We start from the raw sequence: 27,944 nt of genomic DNA, 5'->3' as shown, positions 1-27,944 counted from the left end.
CAGGCTTGACGATCTTGTTTTACTGCCCTTGTTGGTAGTAGTAACCAGGAGGCATTGTGCTGAGGGAAGAGTTGAAGGAATAGGGGGATCAGTAAAGAGAAGCAACAGAAAGTAGAAAAAGTGACAATTACAGCCCACATTAGGTGGGAAAATAGGAAACAACTAAGCTAACAAGCTAATAACTGATTTAATAATGGAGTGATCATTTGATTTTGTTTAGATTTATCTGTAGAGGAGACAAATTTGATGATAGATAGGTAGATAGATAGATAAGATGATAGATAATTTATAAATAGTTAAAGAAATTTTCATGGGAAAAAGTATTAATATTCTGCTTGTAGAGAGATAAACTTCAGTAATTTGGAAAGTATATTTCATTCCTAAGGGATGCCCCCCAAAATAGAGATGCTTACTAGATATGCATATTCGTATGCAAACAATACATATGTTTATACACATGCAAACATTCAAATATCGCATACATAGATAAGACGATCTTGGCTAGTTTGATAATAGCAAACTACCTGTTCTTTAGAGTTTTTCTTATCTAAATCAAAGATTTTCAATGCTATCATTTTATTATGGGTAATTTTTCTTCCCTCTCACTTTCAGATCATATAGAAAAGTCATTTGTGTTGTGAACTAATTAATTGTACTTTTCCAACTGAGTCTGTAACCTATGTGTTGCTGGGGAAAAAAAGTAAAGAAAAATTATTCAATGAGCCAAGAAATCAATTTTTAAAAAACTGTTTAGAGTACACCTTTAGGTAATACCTGAAATTATTATACTTCATTTTTTAATCTTTTTATAGTAACAACACTTTTTGTCCTGTGATTTACATATTAAGGGAATTTAAACCAGAACATTATTACATTTAAAGAACAAACATTGACTTGTAATTTTAAATTATGTATTCTAAGTATAGCTATTTAATATCAGATAAGAAAATAAAAGATAAATACTTAGCGTATAGTGTTTTAGAAACTTGTCAACTGAAGTATTCACTTCTTTAAATTTATTCAGTGTATTTCCCAAGGCCACTTGAGGCTTGGGCACACCCTGCTTGAGCATCTAGATAACGATCAGACAGTAGTACAGTTGCAGGCTGTAGACGCTAGCCCATTTTCCTGCCACTGGCTTGGAATCCTGGACTGCCACCAGGTGTCACACTAGCATTTTGGTTGAAGCTTAATACATTTAAATAAATATTCCCGAGCTCATTAAGTTTAACTGTACTAAATTTATGTATGAAATGGGAGTGTGCTGGAATATTCCCAAGTTCAGGGAAAAGGCTATGACTAAAACAGCTGGCTCATGTGCATGTCTCCTGTGCCCAGCACTAAATCCCCTTGCTTACTACTGTTACCACCAACCACAGTGAACATACAGTAAAGCATATATTTGTTCTCATATAACCTACAATGAAAAAACAACAACAAACAAACGAAAGAAACCTCACAAGGCCCTGCTGTTAAGTCAGTATATTATACACACACACACTCACTCTTAAACCTTGAGTTTAAGCTAGCTTTGATCATCATGGGAAATTCAAAGTGTACGTTAGTAAGTTGGAAGCATCAGCTTCAGTAAGTTTTTAGGCTGCCTAAGTAAAGATGCAAAATCAGGCATGACTCTGCAGTTTCTGGATACACTGTGTACCTGTGTGGGTGGGTTTTGGAAGCAGCCCTAGCATCGCCACACCTGTCCCAGAACACCCTAAGGCTGCCTTCCTAAAAATGAATTACTCCAGGTATGTTGCCAGATTTCTAGGTCAAAAGCCTTAACTAGCTCAGCGTCTTACTTCCTATATGGGAGTTTGTCTACCCTATTAAAATCTAAATATATTGAAAGCTTTGCCAAAATGAGTTCTCAGAGACATTTCTGTGCGGGCATTTTGCGGATGCCCAGTCCACTTGTGCCAACAGGTAGGATACATGAAAAGTTTGTTTCATAGCTTCAGAGAAGATAGTGAGAAAACAAAATGTTAAATAAATGCAGTGCCTCCTGTTTGTCAAGGAAGCATTGATAAATGAGGTCATGCATGCAAAGTACAGTGTGAAACAGCACACATATTGTTATGTTTCAATAAATCTTAGACAAAATAGCCTACTGAGGATGAGAGTGGAGTAAAAGACTTCCATGGAAAAGTTACTATATGCTGCACATTTAAATTTTAAAAGACAAAATATTTTTGAAATGAATGTATACACTCTGTATTTAAAACCTGGCATGTAAAGAAATTTATAGTAATTGCGAGATAAAAGATTTGTGGGTGAGTGCTGAGGTTGTAATCATCCCCTTGATGTAGTATAAATAGGTGAATTTAAGTAGATTTAAAGAAAATAAGAATAATTTTGTTCACGTCACTTACAAATGTAGATGTTTAAGTTAAAAGTCATCTCAGGGAAAAAAACACATTTTGTTCCTGGTTTTAGCACCCAGTAGCATAGGTTGCTTTTAAATTTCATAATCATCACTATTGTAATTACATAATTATTCTTAGTAGATAAAAAGGGGTAATTATGGAACCTGAGTTTTGGCAATACCATTCACAATTTTATACCTGAAAAAAATCCTATTCAGCTCCCTAAATATATCTATTTAGCCAAGCCACCTGGTCTTAGAAAATTAGATTGGAATATGATTCTTTTCTTAAAGAGTAAAACATGTCTAATGGAAACAGAATACCAAATGCTTAATGCAATTATATTATTTATTTATTTATTTATTTTAAAGATTTTTATTGGGAAATTGGGGGGATGGGAACAGTGCTGGGGAATTGGGGAAAGGGGAACAGACAAGTTGCTGTCGTTTTGTTCTTCAGTCTAGTTGTGGAGGACGTTGCTTCACTGGCCCAAGTTGGCACCATCATTGCGCTCTTCTCTGGCGAGGCAGATCAGTCGCCGGCTTCTGGACGGCCGCTCACTGCGGCTGCTGGCCGCTCACGCTGGCTGCTGGCCACACACGGTAGCCCATGGCAATCCACTGCCACAGGGACTGCAGCCCATGCCGTCGCCGGCGACTCATGGCAGCCCAGCTCCAGGTTGAGCTGTTGTTCAGCATCTTAGCTGTGGAGGGCAGTGTCACTGGCCCTCATATGTGGGATCCGAACCGGGGCCCTCTGGCATCCCAAGCGAGTTCTTAACCATCGCGCCACTCGGCCGGCCCTAATGCAATTATTAATCTGCTTAATTTGTGATTTATTTTTAGTAGAGAAATGAACATGTAGATATGTGAAAATTAAAGTTACCCTTTGGGCTTAACTGATTAAGCGTGAAGATTTTATATGTCATGCAAAATGGAGTAGATTAAAATTGCGGTGTAATCGTTCCCAGAAATACTGTGCCATGCGATATAGTCAAGCTACAGACTTTATGTGTTTAACTGTCCCAAAGCTTTTCACTATGCTACTCTTTATGGATTGTAAAGCCACATGTGGACTTTTTTTGTTCCTGCAGGTCTCTGCCTAGCTGTTCTTTCCCACATCTTCTGTGCCAGGTATTCCATGTTTGCAGCTAAACTTCTGACACACATGATGGCAGCCAGCTTAGCTACACAGGTAGGAGAGCCCTGCGGTTTTCAACTTTCATGAGATACTCACATTTCTTCTATGATCCTTGAACTGAATGTATAAGTTTAATTTCAAATTAGTCGAAATAAGTGTATTTAGTTTTGTGATGGAGGAGGGTGGGGGGAGGAGAGCAGTAAAGGGAAATGAGAGTATCAGGATTCAAAAGTACATTTTGTGAACTTCCTACAGAAAAGTACCTTAATGTTATCACTTACAAGGTAATAGCTGCTTCTATCACAAAGCATTGTATTATCTACTTATCTATGGTAAAGGTATTAATGTATGCACATTAAACAGCACATTTTATTTAGTTTGTTGAATTAAATATACTCTTACAAATTACATGTAGGGCATTAAGATGATATATACTTTAAAAATCTAGGTAATATATTTTGCTTCATTTAATACTATAGAATACAGTGTGGTAGAACATTCTTTTTTGAAAAAATTTCAGGTGTCCATGGCAGAAGAAGCAGTGTGAAAAACATTGAGTCATTCATTAGCATGCAGTTTAAAGCCTACAGTTTAAAGCCCAGACAACAGATGAAAAGATTAAATGTCTTTTCTGTCCATGAGGTACTCACAGTCTAGAACAGTACATGTTGATGTGAATAACTATAATTTAGTGAGATAAGTGTAGAAGACTATTTGCAAACTACTCTGTGGATATAGATGATTAATTAATTTTCTTGTAAAGGTCAAGGAAATCTTCACAGAGGAGGTGATGTTTCAGCTTGTACTTCAATGAAGTTCATACAGATTGTTGATAAGAGGAGAGATGAGCATAGATGTTTGTAAAAGCAAAGGGGAAAATGCATCATCACTTCTACTTTAAGTCTATAATTACAGATCCAGACAGTAAGAATATGCTATATAATGTTGTCGAGAGAACTGTGTGATATTAATTTTATAAAATAAAATGTCCTCTTTTCTGGGTGAGTGGGGGCACTTCTGGAGTGCAGAAAATACTGATGCTTGAGAGCTGGTTATATGCGTGTGTTCAATCTAGGTAAATTTATTGTTTTGTACACTTAGGATTTCCACACTGTGTTTTAGAATGAAATGGCATTTGATTCCATTCCAAACAGAACTTTAAAACAATACTAGTGGAGAAGTTGAAATACAAAATGGAAAATTATCGGGGACATTGGACTTCCGTTGACTTCTTTTGCTCCAGGAGTGAAAATGACATGTGTAAATTTCATAACTGTGTTTTTCGGGAACAATCAAGTGCTGGATTCCAAACAGAGGATCCCAGATTATTTTTTTAAAGTACCTATGAACTATAGGGAGGGAAGTAACAGCTGTTACCAAAGGGGGGCTTACAATGAATTTGACAAGTCTATTTATATTGCCGTGGTAACTATCATAGCTGTCTGATCTTGCCTTCTTGTATGTAAAATCTTAGAAAACCCGCCTTCCGTAATTAGAGTTTACTTGGCTGTTTTCACCACCCACTCTGGTGATTTTTTGGCAGCTGGATTTGTACAAGTCTTAATTATAGAACCATAGCATTACAGACAACTCTTCAGTGGCCTAGCAGACAAATTTCTTCATGTCTAGGGATGTGAAAGACTCAGGATTTATATGTTGGGACATTGCCTTCTAATTCACATTGTACTTCACATTTATTTTGGAGAAAATGGTTAGTCAAATCCAAGTTTTTCAGCATATTTTAAAATAGGTGGCATGAAAAGGCCTATAACGTATGACTTGCGACATGAACTAAATTAAAAATCATCTCTGTAGTTTATTTTTGGCAGGAAGAATTGGTGTATTGTTGATAGAGAGTACTGTTTGTTCAAAACAGTTTGCCTATGCATGTTGATTTTTAAAACACCGTCTAAATTCAAGAGAATATTTGTTGCCCTTAAAACCTTTTAGCAAAGGTTGTAAAAAATTCTTAGACTCTCTTCGAAAAAAAAGACATGAAGCTGACTGCAGGAACTTGGGCCCACCCTTTCTGAATTTTAAAATCATGTTTATATCTCCAGTAGCAGACTCTGGCCAACGAGGGGGTATTCCATCCAGTTGCAACCGCGGATCTCTCATTTGGGATCAGCGTTATGTTGACATCCTTAGATTTTAAGTTTCCTCTGGAGAAGTCCTCAAAAATAGAGGTTTGGCCTGTGGTTCTTTGGCTGAGAGAGTGAAACTTCTCTAGCTGACCTTAGAGTGTTTGAGTCGTGAATACCCTGCAGACAGGTCTGCCAAGACCATTTGGTTTCAAATCTTTATTGCTGACCTAGGACTAAGCTGAAAGGCTTTTGTGGGAAAGGAAAGAATGGAAATGTGATAGCCTCTGACTTCCTTTCAAAGCCATAGTAAGGCAGTCAGAAGTCACGGTAATGTGCTCCTCTGGTTCTTTTTCTCTACTTCTAGAAATGTGCATATAATATATATATATATATATATATATCTCCATAATTTATTCACACACACACACACACACACACACACACACACACACACACACAAATGGAGGAAGATAGATAAGAATTCAAAGATAGTTCCTGCTTTAAAATTCACAAGTGCCGCTGTAATCTGGTTATTCCAGTGTCTTTGAGAATCATTGATCATAAATTACCAGCAGGTGGCAGTAGAAGATTTCCTTTTTGCAAAATCTTTAGCAAAGATGGAGTTACAAAATTTGAGATATTTTCACGGTACTTCTTTCGCTGGGCTAGAGAGCATTCATCTGCTACACAGAAACTATACATTTGTGAGTTCCTACCTTTCTCTTTTTGTCCCTTTTGTTCAGAATTGAACTAATGAATTGGTAAGGCACTATAAGAAAGCTTGTACATCACTGACTTGGGATATATCTTTCTATCATTTATCCTTTATAATTAAATTCAGGGGCATAAAATTATTTTCATTATATTTATGCTGTCATAAGCTGTAAGAAATATTCTAGCATATAAAAATGGGTTTATTGAAATGCCACAGAATTTTGAGATAAGATCTATATTTTCAGTACTGTTTATTTAAAAAGTATGACACTTTCTTCAGTGCTCAGTTAATATTTCTCACTTATCTGAAACAAAATGATTAAATGGCAAGAAATTGTGAGACCATTCACTTCAAGTATGAAGTGAAAAACAGCAAACAAATTTTCATGGCATTGGCTGATGTTTCTCGGAAAAACATCTAATTATATCTTTGGAATTTTTATCTTAGAATCACATTGCCAACCCATGTGTGCCTGATAAGACTGGTAAACAGCTAGGACAAAGGACAAGTTTGCAGTTCAGGGTTCTCAGTTCTGGGGGTTCTTTCAGGAAAAGCAATTCTCCAGATCTAAAAAAAGAACCACAGTTTCCTCACTGAAAACATGATGAGAAGGTAGAACTACAATTACTCTGATTAATCAACTTAGCGAGGGAGGAATATTTGTTTTGTTTTGGTTTTCCCTCAGTTCTTTGTTTGTATGGCTTATGCACATTTCCTGAAACTGAAAAGCATATTTGTCTAGAAAAAAAGTATATAAAATGATTAAATTTACCAGTCAGCCTATACATTATCTGAATTCAGATGACACCCTGAGTACCTGAGTATTTGAAATACTTACATGGAAATTTTTGGTAGCCGGTGGATGTGCAGGAGGTTTGAGCTACAGAGGCCTTCTCTTTAACAAGGGACAGGGAATTGTCTTAAAACTCAGAGAACCGTTTTCTGGAATGTAGCAGAAGTTGGGCTGTTGGTGTCTTGTCCAGTTCCGCATGCTGCAATATTTGGGGATGTCATTTTGCAATGTCGTTTTGTTTCCCAGGTTAGGATGCTGCTCAGATACTCCTGCCAATCGATGCTGCTTTAATCTGCAGGTTATGTCATTCTAGCTTTGACTATCTAGCATCTTTGAAACTTTGAGACTCATTGACAGCACGTGACTGAAGCCAGAAACCATGTGTGACCTCCCAAATCCTGGCTCCTTCTGCCTCTGCAGGGCCTGGTCTCTCACTTCAGCTTACACTGCTTTGGTGAGGTTGCCAACGCAGGCAAGTCATAGAGTGTGTAGGGTCAGAAAACATGTATCTAATAGTGTATTGTTATGGATTGAAGCAGAATAAGACAGAAGTTGTAAAGTGCTCCTTAACCAGAGCAGACTTGTCATTCGTTGGAAGTGTTGGTTAATTGCTTTTTAACCAGTGTCCTTTAGTATTTAAGAGTTTAAATAATACAAGGGTCAGAGTTGGATCTTGCTTTGAGAATGAGGAAATTGAACAGCACAAAAGGGTCGTTTATTCAGTGGAACATTTATGATTCTGTGTTCGTGCAGATGTAAATGGCTTAGGAAAGTGTTTCCTCAAGTCTGAGGTAGGCCTCATGTTAAGATTCCGGTACTGAATCAGTGAGTCTGGGGTCGGCTTCCGGATCCTGCTTGTTAAGAGAGTAGGTTCGCTGTATTATGACTCAAGCACATCTCTGGTTGTTGTTGCTGCCACTGCTGTTGACGCTGTTGTTATTATTATTGTTGTTGTTGTTATTATTATTATTATTATTACTAGACCCACACTGTCGACCTATTTTCCTTACTATAAAACATTATTTAAGAAATCACATTAATTAAATTTCTACTTTCATTTAAAGTGTCATTGCCTTTGAAATTACTTATGTTTATTTTTCCTTCTGGAAGAAAACCTTCTGTTGCTGCTTCCTTCTGGCCCCCACCCCCTCCACCCCAGCCACGCACGCCGCACTTCCCGGTTACTAAGAAAAGGAAAGGTCCTCAGACAAGTGAATTAATGTACAACTCAATACACACCAGCCTTGTATTTTGGTCTTACAGCTTTTCACACTTTGCAGAACTTCTCAGTGTTGTTTTTGGACATAAAATAAACCACTAAAAAGAAATATTAACCAACCCCCTACCTCTAAATTCTTTCTTTCTTATAAAGTGCTGAGTGCCTCACTTTAATGGTATTACATATATAAGGCTTTTGTCTTTTACTTTTTGTACAAAAAAATTCTGAGGTGTTTGTTATCGTTCCTTCATGTGGAGATTAATTTGGTGAACAGCAATAAAGAGCATTGTGCACACTGATTGAAAATGTATACATTTAAATTGAACTTATTCAACTATTTGACTCTTAATTTAGCTATGCTCATCAGTGTGGCCAAAATAGTATCACATTCATTTCTGTGAATGCCCTTTCAATCATCTGGTAGTGAAGTTAAAGTGAAAAAATAAGTTAAACAAACCCTACTCATCCCAGGTGAGGATCATCACTCACCCATGAACTGGACCCCTTTTACCTCATCAAACATGTTGCAGTTTTGAGATTGTGCACTGTGAAATACCAAGCATGCTTTGCACGGATGAAGTATGTAAATCATAGTCTAAAACCATAACCTTGTGGTAAGAACCAAGTGTTCTGTAGCCAGAAGAAGACCTCTGTTTCTGTAGGGTACTGCGTAGTACTACGTGAGCTGTGGATGGGGGCCTCCTCAGCTTGAAAAGGCTCCATGGAGCTGTTAGAAGCTGAGCTGGTTGCTGAAGGATGTATACGATTTTGAAACTTAGAATGTGACACATCCTGGGCAGTGAAAAAAACAAGAACAAAAGGTTGGAGGCCATATTGGACATGGAGCGTTCCACTTCTGTAAGGCCTGCACATGTGCATAGACGTGTAAGAGTTGGTAAACTGACTCCAGGTGAGGCAGTTGCATATCGTCTGAGGACCTTAGAGAGTCACTGATGGAGTTAGCCCAAAAAGGCACACTATAAAAAGAGTGGTTTTAAGGGTTAACCTGGCCTTTAGGGATTAAATGAAAAATGGATTAAAGCAGATGCAAGGCTGGAATTAGGGGTATCAATTTAGAGAGCGGGGTGGGCAGCTTTTATCACCACCTGGTTATGGGGGTGGTGAGCATGGACAAGCATGGGGCAATGAGAATTGAGAGGAAGGAATCAGAACTAATAAAAACGCCCTGTTTTGCTTTATGAAAGTTTTTCGGTTTCACTTCTCTCTTGAAATAAAAAAAGACCACATTATAAATTGTATTTTATTTGATAAGCATCAGTATAATAGCTACTAAGCATTACATGAGGTAGATGTTAATATTATTCCTATTTTACAGATGAGGAAATTAAGGCACAAAGAGTTTAAGTTACTTGCCCTAGGTCGCATAGTGGTAAGTGACAGAACCGGTTTGGAACACAAGCAACCAGGCTCTCGTCCTTGCCTTAAATCACAATGCTATACTGCCTCATAAATCATGAATGAATGAGATTTCCTCTGTCACCAAAGGAGGTAGACAATTTTAAGGTGACTGTGAAACCTGAGGTTTCATTTGACTCAAATAGAAAAGGCTGAAAATTTTAACAGGTAGAGAGAGACGTGCAATTTTGGGCATCAGGGCTTTAAAGTTTCTATAGCACATTTATGCTAGTGATTTAGATGTTAGCTATGCAAACATAAAGGACTTGATACTGCAAAGTAGGTCCTTTGAGACAGGTTGTGTAGAGAACCTGTGATTCTAATTATTATTATTTTTTTAGCTGAGCCATCCTGCCACCTGTTGGCAGCTCAGTGGCTGCTCAGCTCAGGCCAGGAATCGAACCGCTGTTGCTCAGAGCTCAAACTCTTGAGCGAGCTCTTAACCAACTGAGCCACTCGCCCAGCCCCTGAGAACCTGTGATTCTAGACTTCTCATAGCTAATGTCATTAGGGGCTTGCTTTATGGCACTGAACTAAAGATTTCCACGTATTACCTTATTTACTTCTTATAACACCTATAGGAGATGGCTACTGTTATCATTCCTATTTTGCAGAGGGGAAAAAATGGGACTAAGGGACATCCAGTTACTTGTCCTAACTTTCATAGAATGTTGTGGGTAGAAGAAGGATTTTGAACCCAAGTCTGTTCTGGCTTCCAAACCTGTGTTTGAAACACTGTGCTGTGTGGAATGAGAAGGATCGTTAGAAGCAAATAATCAAAGCATGGTTAAAGTTTCTGAGGCCAAGGAAGGAAAAAAGATTTCAAAGAAGGATTCCGCTTCAGTGAGAGATTAGTCCTCCTCCTATTTGGGAAGAAAAAGGTCACTGGAAACCTTCAAAGGAGATGATGAAAGTTAGACCTACGAGGTCCTACAATTAAGTTTGCGAACTCATCCTAGAAGAAGTGCTACATACTTCATTGCTGAATGTCATCACTGTCACCTTCGAAGTACTTCCCTTGGGAAGCTATGCACCAATATCAGTGCCTAGTCCACCCTTCAAAGCAATTTTGGAACTCTTTTTCTAGAATGGCCATCAGAGCTGACATTGTATTACTCTGGATGTCCTGAATGTCATCAAAATGTCTTCCTTTCAATATTTCCTTTATCTTCGGATAAAGAAAGAAGTCACTGGGGGCCAGATGAGGTGAGTAGGGAGGGTGTTCCAATATAGTCATTTGTTTACTGGCTAAAAACTCCCTCACAGACAGTGCCGTGTGAACTGGTGCATTGTCGTGATACAAGAGCCCTGAATTGTTGGTGAAATGTTGAGGTCGTCTAACTTTTTCACGCAGCCTTTTCAGTGCTTTCAAATAGTAAACTTGGTTAACTGTTTGTCCAGTTGGTACAAATTCATAATGAATAATCCCTCTGATATCAAAAAAAGTTGGCAACATTGTTGCAACAAGTTCCAAATGTACAATAATTGGCAGACCTCGTAAAAGGTTAAGGAGTAAATGGATACCAAGGAAATGGGAGAAGGTGCTTCAGATCATACCTGAGAAAAATTTGGCAGTGGAAGAAAGAGAAAGTGGGGGAACAGGAATAGGAAACAACTCTGGGGCTTCTGATCATGAAAGCTTGCTGAAGGGAAGCTGGAACCTGGAGCTACCAGCCACCACTGACCAAAGGGGCGACCCCATGTCCCACCCCACTACCCTCCATTGGTATTTTCCTTTTCTTGAAAGAGAACTTTCTATAGAAGTTTGATGGAAGCGTAATAGGAATTAGTAAATTTATCTTTGGTCCATGTTATTATTTATATTTTTGAATTGCTTTGAAGCTGTTAGTGCCTGAGGCAAGTGACACCCTGCTAATGTGTCTAACTTACTCATGTTACATGTAGGAGACGATTAGGGCTCTAGTATAAGCTTTATTTCCCTCTATTTCTTGAATCTAAATTTCTCTGATGACCTTACATTTTTGGAATTATTATTATTGAATGTCATGTGAACTTGTAATCAATCATGAAGTAAATTTGTAACTAGTGATTATGAAATAATTTTATAACATTTTCTACAACCAAAAATAGTAATGTTATTCAAAATGGAGTGAAACTTGAATACTGATCAAAGTACTGAATTTTAGAAGAAACAATGTTTTTTATTTTTTGCTTTCTTCTTAAGTATACCTTTTCTTTATATATCAAATTTTTATTCTTAAAATCTTTTAATAATGAAATCCAGCTCCTTTTTTTTTCTTTCTTTTTTTTTTAAGCAAGCTTTCAAAATTCAGCTCAACTGTAGGCTGTTCTCACTAAACTGAAAATAAGTGGACACTGAAGATGCAAAAATAGTATCATGGTCACACTACTGGGAAATTCAAACTTTCCCAAGTGCTGAAGTAGCAAAGCAACAGAAAGAGTGAGTAATATTCTGAATGAGGCTACAGTGACATTATCATGTTTGCAACATAGCTTTGTTACTAGGAAAATCTGTGAGGCAAACCCAGACTTTACCAGAAAATACCAGTTTGGAATCTTTTATTACAGCCTCAGAAACATAAACTATCCTTGACTTTTTAAAGAGTTCCTTTGATGTCCCTAACTAGGGAAAATCAGCGTCTGAGAAACATTGTTTTTGTGAATATTTAATGATAGTTTTAAGAACTCTTCGTAACAAATGTGGACTGTAAGGGGAACAGTCCCAGTTTTGGAATTAGAAGGACAAATGGGCTAATATCCCTAAGCTGCATTGGAAAAAATCATTGGAAAAATAGTAAGAATTACTGCCTTGCAGAGTTGTTAAGAGGGTGATAGAACATGTTCAAAAAGCTCTCCAAAAAAACAAACAAACAAACAAGCAACAAAATCTCTAAACAGAGGCCTGGCGAATAAGGCAAAGGAGGCGGGCCAGGACAATTCCTGCTGCCATGTGACACTGCAGAGTCCCTTGGGGTTGTGCTCTGAGTCAGATGATTACTGATGCCTCTGGAGAACCACTGAGGTTTCTGCCCTTGAAGTTTGCTTAAATCAACTGAAAGGGAGGTGATGATTTTTTCAGCCCAGCCCCTTTTAACTAGTCGGCTCTATCACACCTGTTACTACACTTCTCACTGTGCTGTCCCAAAAGGTTTGTCTGTTGGTCTGCATTACCTGTAGACACTACATTAATTTTGCTTTGTTTATGTTTTTCAAATGAGAATTCCTCCCATAATTTTGAGTATTTTCTAAGTTTTGTGTCTTTATTGCTTGTGTTGAATTGTTAGAACTTTAAGAACTGGAAATATACATAAATATCTATATATGTGTGTATATATACCTATTTTTATTTATACCTATTTGCATATATATGTATATGTACACATGTATATATGTGTGTATATGGTGTGAGCTTGGGCATGTATATGCATTTGCAATTTGAAATAGGCATATATTTTAAAAAGACAGAGACACTGTTTAATGAAACACCCTGTAATAATAAAAACTACCATAAGAACTTGATATGCATAATTCTATGTAACCCTTATAACACTCTTTGAGATAATCAATATTATTGCCTCTCTTTTGCACACGAGAAATCTGAGACCCCCCAAAAGGTTACATTACTTGCCCTAGGTCCCACATCAAGCAACCCTGTCAACCCCAAATCCCTCATCTCCCTTTCCACCCCGCTGTGAAGGACACCTCAGAGCCCCTGGGTGGTGCCTTTTCCCTCCACTTCCATGTTGCATAACAGCATGGCCTCTTATAGACAGTTTCTCTGAAAAGCAGTTTTATTGTAATTCACACAAACATATATTTCACTCATTTAAAGTGTACGATTCAGTGGCTTTTAGGATATACACAGAGTTGTGTACCCATCACCACAATCAATTTTCTCTTTATTTATATATTGAGGTCTAGTTAACATTTACTACTGTACTAATCATGTTAGCAAGCTCCTTTTTAGCTCTCTGACATCTTGCTTCCTTTTGTGAACCTTTTCAATGAGTGGCCCTTACAAAATTAGCGTTTACGTTTCTGTGTTCATCTGGACGTCCCAAGAAGCTGTGTCTTTGAGTTTTAGATGCTTGCTCTGCCAACCGAGTGTCTTATATTTAGTTGCTTCTCTGCCCAGCTGAGCTTTAAGTTCCTGAGCAAAGAGACTATCCTTTTTTTTTTATATCAGATACTAAACCAAAGGTATATGAGGGCTAAGATAACAACTGTTGTAAAAATAAAGCAGCCTTTCTTATAGGCTTGTTAGTTGTGTGCAGTGTAGAACCACCTCTTTGGCACAGCCCCATTTGGATTCCATTTCTCAGGAACATATACTCTGTGTTCTGCCAGGGATTGGGAGGAATTTGGTTTCAGGCACTATATTTTGGTATAAGGGTGAATGTTATTGCCAAATTGAAACATTTACATGTCACATATCAGCAAGTAAGTGCGTTTTGTAGCCAAATGTTATCTGTGGAAGATGGCATGTGCGAGCCATTTTTTGGGATTTGGTGCGGACACTGAAATTCCACAGCAACCCAGACCTCATCTCCAAGCCCCAGCCCCGCCTAATTAGTGCCCTTAGGTTTTCTGGAACACAGAAATCAAAGTTAAATGAAAGTCACCCTCTGAGTTCATAGTTTCAATTTTTACACATTTAAAAATGTTTAATATTGATTTTCTTTTAAAATATGCACAGTTAACCATATTTGAGAATTCAATTCACTTTATCCCCCTGCTTCTGGGTTATATCCCAGTTGTGTTCCCCTCTCTCAATCTTTACTCTTATTATGCTCGTCTAAGCCACCTGTCTTCTGTAGTAGCCTCCAAACCAGTCTCCATGGTTTGACTCTGGCCCTTTATAATCTGTTCTCATCTTGGCAGCCCAAACAGACCTTTTACAGACCAAGTCAACGCAAGCCATTCTCCCACCGAAAACTCTTTAACAGCTTCCTGTTACCCACAAAATAACTTCTGCTCCATCCTGTAGACCCTGAGGACCACTCTTGCCTACTTTGATCTCACCTCCTACCATCTCCATCCGTTCACCCAGCACCAGCCACAGTGGGCACTTTTCAGTTCCTTAAACCTGTCACCTCCTTCTTGTCCTGGGCCCTGGGTTCCAGTTAATCCCTAAGCCTGGAAAGTTTAGCACCAATGTTTTCTCGTACATGTATTCATTCATCCATCTTTCAGTCACTCTCAGCTCACATATTGTCACCTCAGAACAGCCTCCCTGAGTATCCCCCCACCCTACAATATCACATCACTGCTACGTTTACTTTATATCGTATATCAATACCTGAATTCTCTTGTTCATGTATTGTATTCTGTCCCTTCTTCACTCCTTACTTCCCACGTCTAGAATGTAAACGCTGTAAGATCAGGAATCATGTTTATTGCTGTGTTTCTAGAACCCCTAAAAAGATTTCTAACACATACTAGATTTTCAATTAAAAAAAAAACTGGATTAAAATAATGAGAAAAACAATGAGGGAAAAGGAAATTGTAGGCTTGCTTCTAAAGAACATTCTTCAGCAATTTAAAACTAACCTATCATCATTTTCTCATGAAATAAGCTCTTCCTATATTCTCAGTCCCTTAAAGAAAAATCAGAGTTAAAAAAAAATAATCGTATTCTTAAAGAATTGTAATGTTGCAGTGGTCTACAACTTATAAACAAATTGCGTTTTAAATCTTGGTTTATAACTTAAGTGTGTTCAATTCAGAATTAGTTTTTTCAGAAAAACAGGTATAAAGAGAAGTTAAGATTTCAAGCCAGCCATCAAAGCCCAGTTATCTCTTCAATCTGGTTATTTGGGTCCTTACTTGTACTGTGTACTTTTTCTTCATGTTAAAACACATTCTAATTTCTGATTAGGAACAAAACAACCCTTGCTGTTCCCACAGTCTCTGTTGTATGGTTCTTCTTCCTTCAGAAGCCCATAAAAGTGGACCTCAAGGGCTCAAGGATGGTGGTGAGGTGGGGAGAGATGAGACGGAAGTAGAGGTGGGAGACTGACTTCTAGAAACCAGCTTCCTGAGTTCAGCTGGATGCTTCTACAAGTGAGTTGGATGGCAAATGTGAAGGTTTCTGAAGCTTATGGACATAATGTAGGGATAGAGATTTGGCTCTTGAAGCGATTTTAGTGACTTCTTATTAAGAAGCAAGGTTAGAGGTGAGAGAACAACCTCTAACCTCTAATTGGAGTCTACAAAAAAAGTTTTCTTAAGTTAGTCCTTTCTGTATTCCATAGGAATAACATGTTGTGTTAAGATTGAATGTAGATGTCTTGTTCGGGAGACCATTTCATGGATGGGGTAGAGGCTTGATCACTGCACTGTACACCTGAAGCTGATGTTGTATAATATCGCATGTCAACTATAATTGAATATATAGTCACAGGATGTGGAGTATAGTGTGGGAGTGGAGTCAATGAAATTGTAATAGATATGTATGATATTGGGGGGCGGGGGAGTGGGGTGGCGGATTAGGGAAGGGGGTTGTCACTTTGAGGGGTAAAAATTATAACTATTGCACTGTGTGGTATATCTGAAACTAATAAAATAAAATAAAAATATTTTTTAAAAAAGATTGAATGTAGACACTCAAGATAGATAGTAACTAATTTTAATAGCTAATTCTAATAACTAGTTGACTAGTAAGTGTCTGTAGTGCCAAAGTAATTAAAATGGCCATTAAAATAAGGATTAAGTAACAAGGTTGTTATATTGATAGTATGTTGGCATTAGGGCGAGGATGAAATACCCCAGCACACGGCAATATGTTTACATACAATGAACAATCCTGCCATGTGTAGGTCATATTTATAATTATGATTAAAGCACTCTTAGTTTCTGAGTTTATTGTATCTAATACCACACCTTTTAACCTAGGAGTAGCTGAAAGCATTCATTATAGTGCCTGCTATTTTCAAAGCAAGTGAGCTAATGAGATAGAACAATTACAAAGCCCTTTTTCCTCTCCCCCAATTTTTTTTTAATTAAGGTCTGTACTTAAGGAGTATATTTTTATATGTTGGAAATCTTGAGATAAAAAGTGAAAGTGTTGGTTAATTTTCCTTGCTTCTTTGAATCTGCCTAGAGAAGTGTTCAATAAATATTTGTTTTAGAAGGGCACTATAAGCATTTGAATAATATAAATAGAGGTGTGTAGCTATTGCTTACACGGTTTCTTCACTCCACAGAGGTACAAAGGCCAGAGGAGTCTAAGAGATTAACCCCAGGAAGTCAGGGTAGCTGGACTGCCACTGTGTTAACTCAGCTCATGGTCATCATTGCTGTTAGTTCACTAGATACTGGCGAGACCCCATAAAAAATGGCCTTATAGTATACAATCAGCCCACACTTGAGCAACCTGCAATTTACTGGGATTAGGGATTGCTCTTTTAAAAATGTTTGTCAGGGTTAATTATTGAAGAATCCTGTGTGACTACAGAAAAGTGAGATGAGGACAAGCAAGTTTGTCTTCTATCTCCCGTTTTCAGCCCTAGTCAGAGCAGCAGAAAAATCTATTTATCCTCTAGGTAACAAAAAAAGAGGACCTTTTCTGAAACTTTTGCGGAAGCCCAATTTTAAATTTATCCCCTTTTATATACAATAGCCATTCATTGTTCCCATCCTGCAAATACTTTGCGTCGTATGTAATATAGCAGGTTCTTTGCTAGGAACTGTGGACATAAAGATAAATAAGACATCATTTAGACCCTCAAACAATTTACAGTTTAGAGGAAAGAGATAAACATGTAAATAAATGAATGCAATAGAGGGTTCTAGGCATATGATAGCAGTCTGTACAGCACACAGTGAGAACAAAAAAAAAGGTTGCCAATTATATATAGTGTCAGGGTTGGGGTCAAGAACATCTTTATATAGATGAGCATGCTTAAGCTGTCTTGAAAGATGAGAAGCCTTCACCAAGTAAAATCTACATGTAATTAAAATACAGACATTAGTAAAGGCAGAGGAATCCTGTGTCTGGCAGGATTAATGATGGAAAAGAATTGCTCTGCACCACATTATATTCTGTTTATTTTGCAAGGCTTCAGGGACAGTTCAGCTGGTTAAGGGATGATGGTGAGGAAAGAACTACTTCTGCCACAGATCTGGAAGAGATGGAGAATAGTCTCCAGACCTGAACAGAACTGATAATTGAGGAAGTAACAGGAAACTAGAATTTCTTCTGTGTTTTTCTAGGGTAAGAATTTGGGTACCACAGATACATTTTCATGTCTCATAAGCATCTTTCTCAGGAATGTGTTGAATAGCCTAATCTGAAAAGGCCAATGTATCTAGTTCTATATTACTGCTCATAAAAAATCAGAAATTTCTGTTCTGTAAGGTGTCAGTAGGGTATAAGACTATTTTTTCAGTCCTGTTGATGCATGATGTAATACCTCTTAGAAACTGAGGCATTCATTATGCATTAAGATAAAAAAGGTATTTTATATTTCATAAAGAATATTTCCTCAAAATAACCCTAATTAACTGTTATTACATCAAGTGGAGAAATAGGAAAAAGCTAATCAGATGTAAAGTGTGGTTTTCAATATTCAAATATAATCCACTATAATCATATGTTAAAGACCTATAAAGGCATACATCAATATGGCTTTATATATTGCAATATTTAAACTTATATAAAAATATTAGTACCACACTACATTTTATATGCCCATTATGTAAGCCCTAGAGACAAAATTCAGAAAGAAAACTACAATGAAATTGTAATAACTCGAATTATATAACTGTAGTAAATAACAGAGGGTGCCAAAAAATGTATACAAATTTTAAGAAAGGAAAAACTATTAAAATTGCAATACTCAATGTATATCGATAACAAAAGATGAATGCAAGTCATGTATATACTTTTTTTGGCACCCCCAGTTGTATCCTGTGTATATTTCCCATGTTACCCTTTGTGAATTTATTATTGAATTCATATTCTTTGAGCTAAAGATAGAATTCAGAGCACAGAGAAGTAGCAGTGGAAATAGCGTAGGAAAATATTCGTGTTGTTTAAAATTCAGCATGTGTAACTCTTTTCTAAGTTATTAATAGGCTTGAGAACAACAATATAAGTAATTTCTCCTACACAGAGGCAAGTCTGAAAGAATAGACTTCCGTCAGAAGTGGCTGCTGTTAGGGAAAAGGGAAGCTGAATTCAAACAATTTTGTGAGAAAATTAAAAAGAGGAAGCAATTCAGCATCACAATTGGTCACTGACACTTGATTTACTCTTTTTGGCGTTTCCAACTGGCTGCCAAGTTTCCTATAATGCATACTACTTAATCCTTAGAGGCCTCTCTTCCAGCTGATGCCTGCGTCAGTGGTGGCCATGAGGGAGGAAGCAAGTTGAAGAAAGATTGTTTACTGCTCTGGTTTAACATGGAATTAGAAGACCGAAGTGGGTGGTTTGGACCTCCACTGGAATACTGTTTTCATTCAAATTTAAAAGACTAGTGATTCCCAAGAATTACTTAGCATCTAGTCCTAAATGTTAATTAGGATCTTATTCTGAACAGTACCTTCTTACCACTTTGGGGGGTAGTTATAAAAAGTCAAAGACACACTTTTAATAAATACCCCTTTTTTTTTAACCATCATTTATCCATTCTCTGAGAGTCAACAAATAACCAAACTATCAAACCCCAAAGTTGTCACAGTCATGTCCTCAAGAAGATTATACAATTCTAAGGAGTGCTGGGGATCTTTACACAGACACGGATCAAGAGAAAAAAGGCGAGTATGAAATGGGCTGATAGTTGTCACACATTCTTGGCTGTTACACATTTACACTTTTTCCCACTCGCAGATTATAATTTACTTGAGGGTAGGGACTCTGACCACATTTGTTTGTTAAATTTCCTTCTGAGAACAGACTGGAACAAATGGGAGAAGAAGCTTTTGACCAGCTGCACGTGACTAATTCTTTCCCTAGGATAAGCCTACTTCAGCTCAAGTGGAGAATGGCTTGGGAAAGGTGTTGTGGAAATAAGGTCACAGGCTCAGACGTATTTGAAGCCAGGCGGTAGTGCATGGTCTCCCAGTCTGCAAGCACTAAGGGAAGGGAGCAGCCGCAGGTAAAAGTAGGGTGATGACTCCCACTTCACTTTCCTTGTTTTCTGCATAGGAGTGGAACCCAAGTTTCCCCCTCCCACCATCTTTCCAGAAATTGTTTTCAGATCTGCAGGAAAGATAGGCCCTTAACACTCACAAGTAAACCCACTTAACATAAAATTTGAGAAGCGATCCCTGTGCACATTTTGAAAACAAGAAGAATATCAATAAACAATATGAATCTAAATTTGAAAGGTGATTTGAAATGAGCAAGCAGTTTTCATTCAGAGAAGCAAAATAGGAATGACATTATGGGAGTAAAACAGTTAATATGTTTTGTTTAGGTTTTTAAACTTGTTTTGTTTTTTTAAATTTTAAAATGTGTGATATATAGTTATTTTGACTATGGAAGCATTGATTCCCCTTATGAATGGAAGAATGAAGAATGGCCTTTTTCCCACCTCCTACCAAGGTTTAGCCTAGTTTCTTGAAATTTCAATTTTCTTTCCTGTTGTGCTGTTTGAATTTGTTTGATTATATCTCATAATTTTCCCAAATGGCAGGTGGCATATATTTAATTTAAATTTTTAATTCAATTAAAATAAATTCTTTTCAGAAGCCATTTTCAGGGTTTTTTTTTAAAAAAAAATATTTATATATTTTTTAGAGAAGTAATGGTATTGTTAATGATACTCTTTTTGAGGTCCTGCTATAATCCAGAGACTTTAAGTACACTACTTTTATTCTCACAATATTGCTGTCAGTAGGCATTATTGTCTTCATTTTATATAGCTGAGTAAACTGAATCTCACAGAATATACTTAAATCTGCCCAAGAAGCCATAACTATGAAGCAGGACTAAGATTTCAACCCATTTGTCTCTGATTCTCTTGATCCACTAAACTACCCACAAACGTGTGTATGCATGTATATATCACATGCACATGAACATATAGCAGTACTTTTCAGATTTGCTGGAAATAACTGAAGGCTTTAGCCTGACATATGAAATTTGAATAGGCTGAGGGAGAGGGTGCCTTTCAGTGGAGAGAAGGCATTTTGAGCAAAGAAAATAGCGTTGGTGACACCGTGGGTTTAGGAAAGTACAGGACATGTTTTTTAAAACCTCCGAGTAGGGCAGTGTGATTGACACAACATCATCCTTGAATGACAGATGGTGTTGGGGGAAAATCTTGGAAAGGCAGTTTCAGGTTAGTTAATGGGAGACCTTGAAAGCTCAGTCTAGAAATTAAGGCATTACTTTTTAGAGTTGGAAGGTTTCAATCAGAGAAGTGACATAATCGGAAGGTCCATCTGGGGCCACCTCTCACTTCGCTTCTCAGAACATTATGAAGTTACTAAGTTACACAAACAATTTGTTAACTTATAACAAGCAACCACCATCCCAATAGGCCGGTTTCCTGCGGATATCATTAATGTGTTAAGATGTGGTATTAATCTTAAATTTTCCATTCCTTAGTAGTCTCTTAACCTTATAAGCCAGTTTGCACTGCAAAGTGGACAGATTGTAGCAATGACCCTTTTCTGATTAGTGACTGCTCTGCAGACCCAATGGTTATGTCTGGCAGATTTAGAGTTCCCATACCCACCACTCTCCCTCTTAAAGCCTATCTGCTCAGTGATGCATCCTTTTTTCATAGCTGGATAATATTTTGGGCTGCTTTTTAACAAAATCAGACCCAAAAGGTAAATACCCATGGGAGAAACTTTGTTGTCTATCTCATCCTTAGTTGATAATTGATGGAATACTTTGTGTTTCTTGGATCCTACCTCAGTATATTGCCAAGAAACTGCTGGATTCCACCTGAGCAATTTTTGAAAAGAAATTAAATGATGCATTCCAGGAAGGGTTCACATTTGCTCATTATTTCTGGCTTCATCAAATTAAGGGGAAAGAATAAAAAACAGTTAAGACCAGAACACCTGTAACCAGTGTTGCCGGAAATTGTGACCCTGTTACTTTGATATTTGTGTGTGTGTGTGTGTGTGTGTGTGTGTGTGTGTGTGTGTGTGTGGCAAAGGGGTCTAATTATTGAGCTGTTAATAATATTATTTTAAGTACTCATTAAATGTGCTACCATTTAATAGACTTGTCTGATCACAAACCTTCATTAAACATCTTAGAAAGGCTGTTTTGTGTGTTTTGGGGGTTTTTTTTAGCATCTTGTATTTTTCCATAAAGTTCGTGTTATTCGATAACGCCAGAGAGGCAAACTTTGGCCTCTGGGTCACAGTAAAGCATGAAGATTGGCTACTGTGTGTCAGGGATGCTCAGGATTTGTAATATTTCCTAGCCATTCCTGCAGGATTAATGCAAATTGTGGAAAACAAATCTGTAAAATGATTAGAGGTTGGAAGGAAGAGACACTAAGAATATATTATGGGAGAATTTCATCTTTAACTTTTGAATAAAAACTAACTGTTACTGAGGATTAAGCCAAAGGAAGAACTTTGAAAATTCTTGTACGGGAGAAAATTGCAGATTTTCTCATAGGTGTAAAACAGTTACCTTTCCCATTAATATGATTGCCTCCAAACAGAAAGCTATCTCTAGATTTTAAAATTGAATTTGATATTTTGGTTTAGTATAATTATTTCAAAAGAAAGATTTTTCTCATTCTGAAAGCAGTTTTACAAAGCTCCTGTGTGTGTGTGTGTGTGTGTGTGTGTGTGTGTCTTATTTTGGAGGGGAGGATAGGAATAATATTACTGAGTCTTCTGTTAAAAACCAGGTAATTTATCTTTTTAATCTTCATTTTACAGATGTGGAAACAAACTAATCCCCGGTCTCCTGCCTAGGATGAAACTGAAAAAATAACCTACATCTGGTTCATGTCAAAATATATTTTGTCTACTACACATATCCCTGTATATATTTTTCATGACAGACTTTTAAAAACTTCTCTCTGTGATATTTCCCATTTAAAATTTTCAAGAAAGCTGTTGTTCTGGATGGGAACATGCCACCTGTGCCCGGACAGGCCTTTGGGTGCACTCACTACTTACTTGCTTAGACATGATAAATTGCTCACCGTGTTTACATTTCACATCTAGAAAATAAATGCTTTTTTTGTTTCAAAAGGAACTTGGGCACATATGGATGAAGTTCATGGAAGATGAGCGACAGCATCCAAAAGTACACAGATGTTTCTAATCAAGAAGTGCATCATGAATAAACATATAACAAATAAATGGTTTTAACATGAATCAAATTATATCAATGTCCTTAAAGTTATAGGGACATAAAAATACTCTATATTATGCTTTTAGTAACTAGAAATGTTTCAATTAAGGTAGATGTTTTTTGGTAGTAATCCTTCCATCAAAACAGCAGTTCAGTAAGAAAAAAATTCCATCTCTACCTTGAAAGTGCAGGCTTGGAACATAATCTTAGTGGGTATGTCCCTAAAACTACTGTTAGCCTCAATTATCTGAATTGATTTTGTTTGTCCAAAGATAAGATTGTGAGGAATCATGATTCTTTCTAAAACATTTTCCAATGAACCCTGACAGATCTTTAACGATAGAGCGATCATACTAAAAATAAGGTGTTCCTCTTTGGGAGCCAGAAGGTCACAGCTTGCTCCTATCTTCTAAAATAGCTGTTTCAGGTCTTGACGAGGATTCTGAGCTGGACAGGGAGCAAATGTGTGTTGATTCTTAAATAGCTGTCAGGTTTTTTTTTCTCCTTACCTATTCTTTCAATAGGTATAAAATGTAATATTGAGGTGTATAGAAAATGCCGGTCTTCAGTCCCCTAATGAGTACCTTGAACATTTTCATTTTAAATAATGATCCCCTTATGAACTGGTCATTTTTATGATACATAGTTCCTTTTCACAGCTTCCAGAGCAATGCTGGTACAATGCTAGCTGCCTTTTTGCTCCCCCTCAAATTTATAATATTTGCATATGTGCAGATTATTCCTCCTTCTAACTGCCCTGTCTCTCTATCTTACTTCTTCAGCATTTCACATTCTCACACTCCCAGTTCCTAACTCACACCACAAGGCTATCATTCTTATCCTGCATTTGGTGACTGTAAGATGTGTCCATATGCACTTCTAACTTCCACTCATGGAGCTGTGACATGGGGAGGTAAGTTGTAGTAACTAGAACTACGTATTCCTGAGTGGAAAGAGGTACAGCCTTCTGCAGGTGTTGATTCAGGGGGCGGGGAGCATAATGAGCGTGAAGGTTGTGGTGTGATAGATGAGTCCCCTTCTCTTCCTTGTGTGTAGACCTTATTTCATGCGTCATTGTTAGTGTTCCTTATCCCATATCGCTCCCATCTTTGTCTCCCCTTTTTGCCCCTTGTCAATGTAGGAATCACACTCACAGAGTTAAAGTAATTTGTAAGCACTTCAACCTCATTGGCATTAACCAAGTGATCTTTGTAAAAGTTTTATGGCCCTAAACTAAGATTTCTCATCCTCAGCACTATTGACATTTGGGGCCATAAAATTTGTTGTGAAGGACTGTCCCCTGCATTGTAGGATGTTTATCACCATTCCTAGCCTCTGCTCACTAAATGCCAGTAGCACCCTTCCTCCCAATTGGGACATCTAAAAATGTCTTCAGGTTTTTCAAATGTTTTCTGGGTGCAAAATCATCCCCATTTAAGAGCCACTACTCTAGACAGCCAATCTGTTCCTTTCATCGTTTTTGTACATGCTGTGCTCTGTAAAATGACCCTGTTGTTTTTAAATTATAGAACAATCATCTTATTTGACTGTAGGGTGTTGGTTTCAACACTGCTTGGTCATTAAGTAGCTTCTGATTTTTGTTTGTTTCATATCGTTTCTTCAAGAGCTGCTAGTACATTTTCAAAGTGTTATTTTTGTGTGAGTTATTGAAAAGATAATGTCAGTGACATATACCAAGTGCCAATGATAGTTGATTGCCTTATCACTGTAACTACTGTTTGGAGACTATCTTAGTGATGACTCCGTCTTTTTCCTTATGTGCTGCCCAACAGCTTTTGTCAAACCAAGCTACCCATTTCAACCTTTTGTGAGAACTGGACCTCCCATTGTCATGTTTTGTTCCCCCAGCTCCAAAGCACAGAGCAACCATTGATTCAGAGTGAAGAGTTCTCTCCGTTTGCCCAGGACTGTCCTAGTCTTAGCTCTGAAAGTTCTGCATCCCGGTAAACCTTTCAGTCCTAGGGAATCCAGGAGAGTTGAAAACCCGACTTGATATGGCTTTTTATTTTCTTGGCAATCAGAGCCATGTAGTGCCCTCTCATTTCTGTTCTTCAGTGGCATGGGGAGTTTAGTGCAGGGGCGCTGAGGTCCTGGGGGCTGAGGTTGGCCCACAGTTGTGGTATGTGTGGTCTCACAGTGTTTTCCAAAAACTGAATTTGATGTTTTCCATGGACCTTCCCGCCCCATGTTGTTTTATATCTGGTCCCTCCACACATTTATGTTAATTTTCTTGTACCTGTTGTTCTGTGATTTGCAACCCTTAATTTAAGTTCTGCTTCCGACTTTATATTTGGTAAAGAAAATCTTTGCATCGGTGTAGATTTTTCACAAGGCAAATTCATAGATATATTTGTTGTTGAAGATTTCTTTCTCACATAACATGAAATTATCTTTTGAAAGCAGTTTATAACCTCTTGACAGTCTTTTTAAATGGTGGCTTGCTGAAATTTAAGAAATTGTGGAGTAAGAATCTTACTGTGAATTATACAAATAAAGGAAGTTAATGTTGTTAGATGTTTACTTATAAACCATGATAGCTAAAGGACAAGATAAAGTTGAATTATTACAACTCCATTTTAAGTTTTAGTTTGCAGGTTTCCACTTTCAATATGAAATCAATTATTTCTTAAAAACCTCACCTAAATTCTCTTCCCCATCTAACATTTCTTGTCCCTACATTAAAGACAAAGCCTAAACCTTACTTAATTCATTTGATGTGCATTGAGTGTGCTTATTATTAACCAAATATTGTTCTAGCTAATGCGTATACATTAATGAGAAAAACAGCCACAGCTCATGCCCTCATGGAGTATAGAGTCTCATGAGGGAAATAAAAATAAATATATAACCACAACATGCCAAGTATTATTGAGGAAAGGAAAAATGAACTGAGATAAAGTGTTGACCTTAGATAAATGCTCATTTGCCTACCAACTCTGACTTGAGGGAGGTTATAAAAACAAAAACAACTAAAAAGTGTTGTTTAACTCTTGATTTTTTTGCCTCATATTGAGTATTGTCTTCTTGGGGTTCTGATAAAATTATTATACATGAAGAGATCATTACATCATCAAAATGTAAAATACATGAGATCTGTTGCATCACTTTTATTTTCACTAGTGGAATTGGGTAGCATTTAAAGGAATGAACTGCAAGAAAAAACTAATCATCATCCGCTTCTGTGATAGCGTAATTTCATTGTTAAACAGAAATATCTGCCCCATTACTATACTGTGAGCTCATAAGAGGGAAAAAAGTAGTGTTTCTTACATTTCCATCATTAGGATATAACATCAAAAATTCATAAAATTGTATTGAAAGAATTAATAACTAAATCAAATATTTAATACCAACTTCGTGTGGCTAGTGAAAGTATTTAAAATTATTGACAACAATTGGAATGATATACAGAGGATGCCAAAAAAATGTATACACATTTTTTTTTTTAAAGATTTTTATTGGGGAATTGGGGGGATGGGAACAGTGCTGGGGAATTGGGGGAAGGGGAACAGACAAGTTGCTGTCGTTTTGTTCTTCAATCTAGTTGTGGAGGATGTTGCTTCACTGGCCCAAGTTGGCACCATCATTGCGCTCTTCTCTGGCGAGGCACATCAGTCACCGGCTTCTGGACGGCCGCTCACTGCGGCTGCTGGCCGCTCACGCTGGCTGCTGGCTACATACGGTAGCCCATGGCAACCCACTGCCACAGAGAGTGCAGCCTAGCCGTCGCCGGCGACTCATGGCAGCCCAGCTCCAGGTTGAGCTGTCGTTCAGCATCTTAGCTGTGGAGGGCAGTGTCACTGGCCCTCATATGTGGGATCCGAACCGGGGCCCTCTGGCATCCCAAGCCAGTTCTTAACCATCGCACCACTCGGCCGGCCCTGTATACACATTTTAAGAAAGGAAAAAAAAAACTATTAAAATTGTAATACTCCATACATACCAATAACAAAAGTTGAATACAAGTCATTTGTATACATTTTTTTAGCACTCTGGTATTAAAACAATCATAAATATGCTTATAGACTTTGGACAAAGAAATTACTCCAGATGGCCTTTTTCTTGTTGATAATAAATAAGGTATTTGCTGTTGGATATCATATGTCAATTACATGTTTTTTAAAAATTTATTTATAATTGATCTGTGTCATTATTATATTAGTTTCAGATTTACAACAGTGATTCAACATTTATATACCTTCCAAAGTGATCGCCACAATAAGTTTAGTAACCGTCTGTCACTATACATAGTTACTATGATGTTATTGACTTTATTCCCTATGCTGTGTACTACATCCCCATGACTTATTTTATAATTGGAAAGTTGTACTTCTTAATCCCCATTTCCCCCTACCACCTGACTACCAACAATTAGTATCTGTACCTATGAGTTTGTTTTGTTTATGTTTGTATAGTTTTTAAGATTCCACATGTAAATGCAATCATATGGTATTTGTCTTTCTCTGTCTAATTTATTTCATTTAGTATAATATTCTCTATGACCATCTGTGTCATTGCAAATGGTAAGATGTCATTCTTTTTTAATGGCTGAGTAATATTCCATTATACGTATGTACCACATCTTCTTTATCCATTCATTTATTGATGGACACCTGGGTTGCTTCCATATCTTGGCTATTGTAAACATTGCTACATTGAACATAGGGGTGCATGTAAATTTTCAAGTTATTATTTCTGTTTTCTTCCAATAAATACCCACAAGTGGAATCGCTGGGCCATATGATAGTTCTACTTTTAATTTTTTGAGGAATATCCATACTGTTTTCCATAGTAGCTGCACTAATTTACCATCCCACCGACAGTGCACAAGTCTCCTCTTTTTTCCACATGCTTGACAACACTTGTTATTTGGTTTTTTTTGTTTTTTTTTTTTTGATAATAGCCATTCTAACAGTTGTGAAGTAT

At 37.3% G+C, this 27,944-nt stretch overlaps 1 protein-coding gene across 1 annotated transcript in view; it reads left to right on the top strand.

Moving 5' to 3' along the window:
- ADGRV1 (adhesion G protein-coupled receptor V1) overlaps positions 1–27,944 on the top strand; it is a 548,236-nt gene that overhangs the window by 256,614 nt on the left and 263,678 nt on the right. The window contains exon 77 of the mRNA XM_019641108.1: positions 3,460–3,560. Coding sequence (XP_019496653.1) covers positions 3,460–3,560 — 101 coding nt within the window. The remainder of the gene's footprint in view (positions 1–3,459; positions 3,561–27,944) is intronic.

The sequence above is a fragment of the Hipposideros armiger genome, unplaced genomic scaffold (genome assembly GCF_001890085.2).
Source record: "Hipposideros armiger isolate ML-2016 unplaced genomic scaffold, ASM189008v1 scaffold_57, whole genome shotgun sequence".
Classification (NCBI taxonomy): domain Eukaryota; kingdom Metazoa; phylum Chordata; class Mammalia; order Chiroptera; family Hipposideridae; genus Hipposideros; species Hipposideros armiger.
The sequence above is the reverse complement of the archived record's forward strand: the minus strand, read 5'-3'. Positions and strand labels throughout refer to the sequence as shown.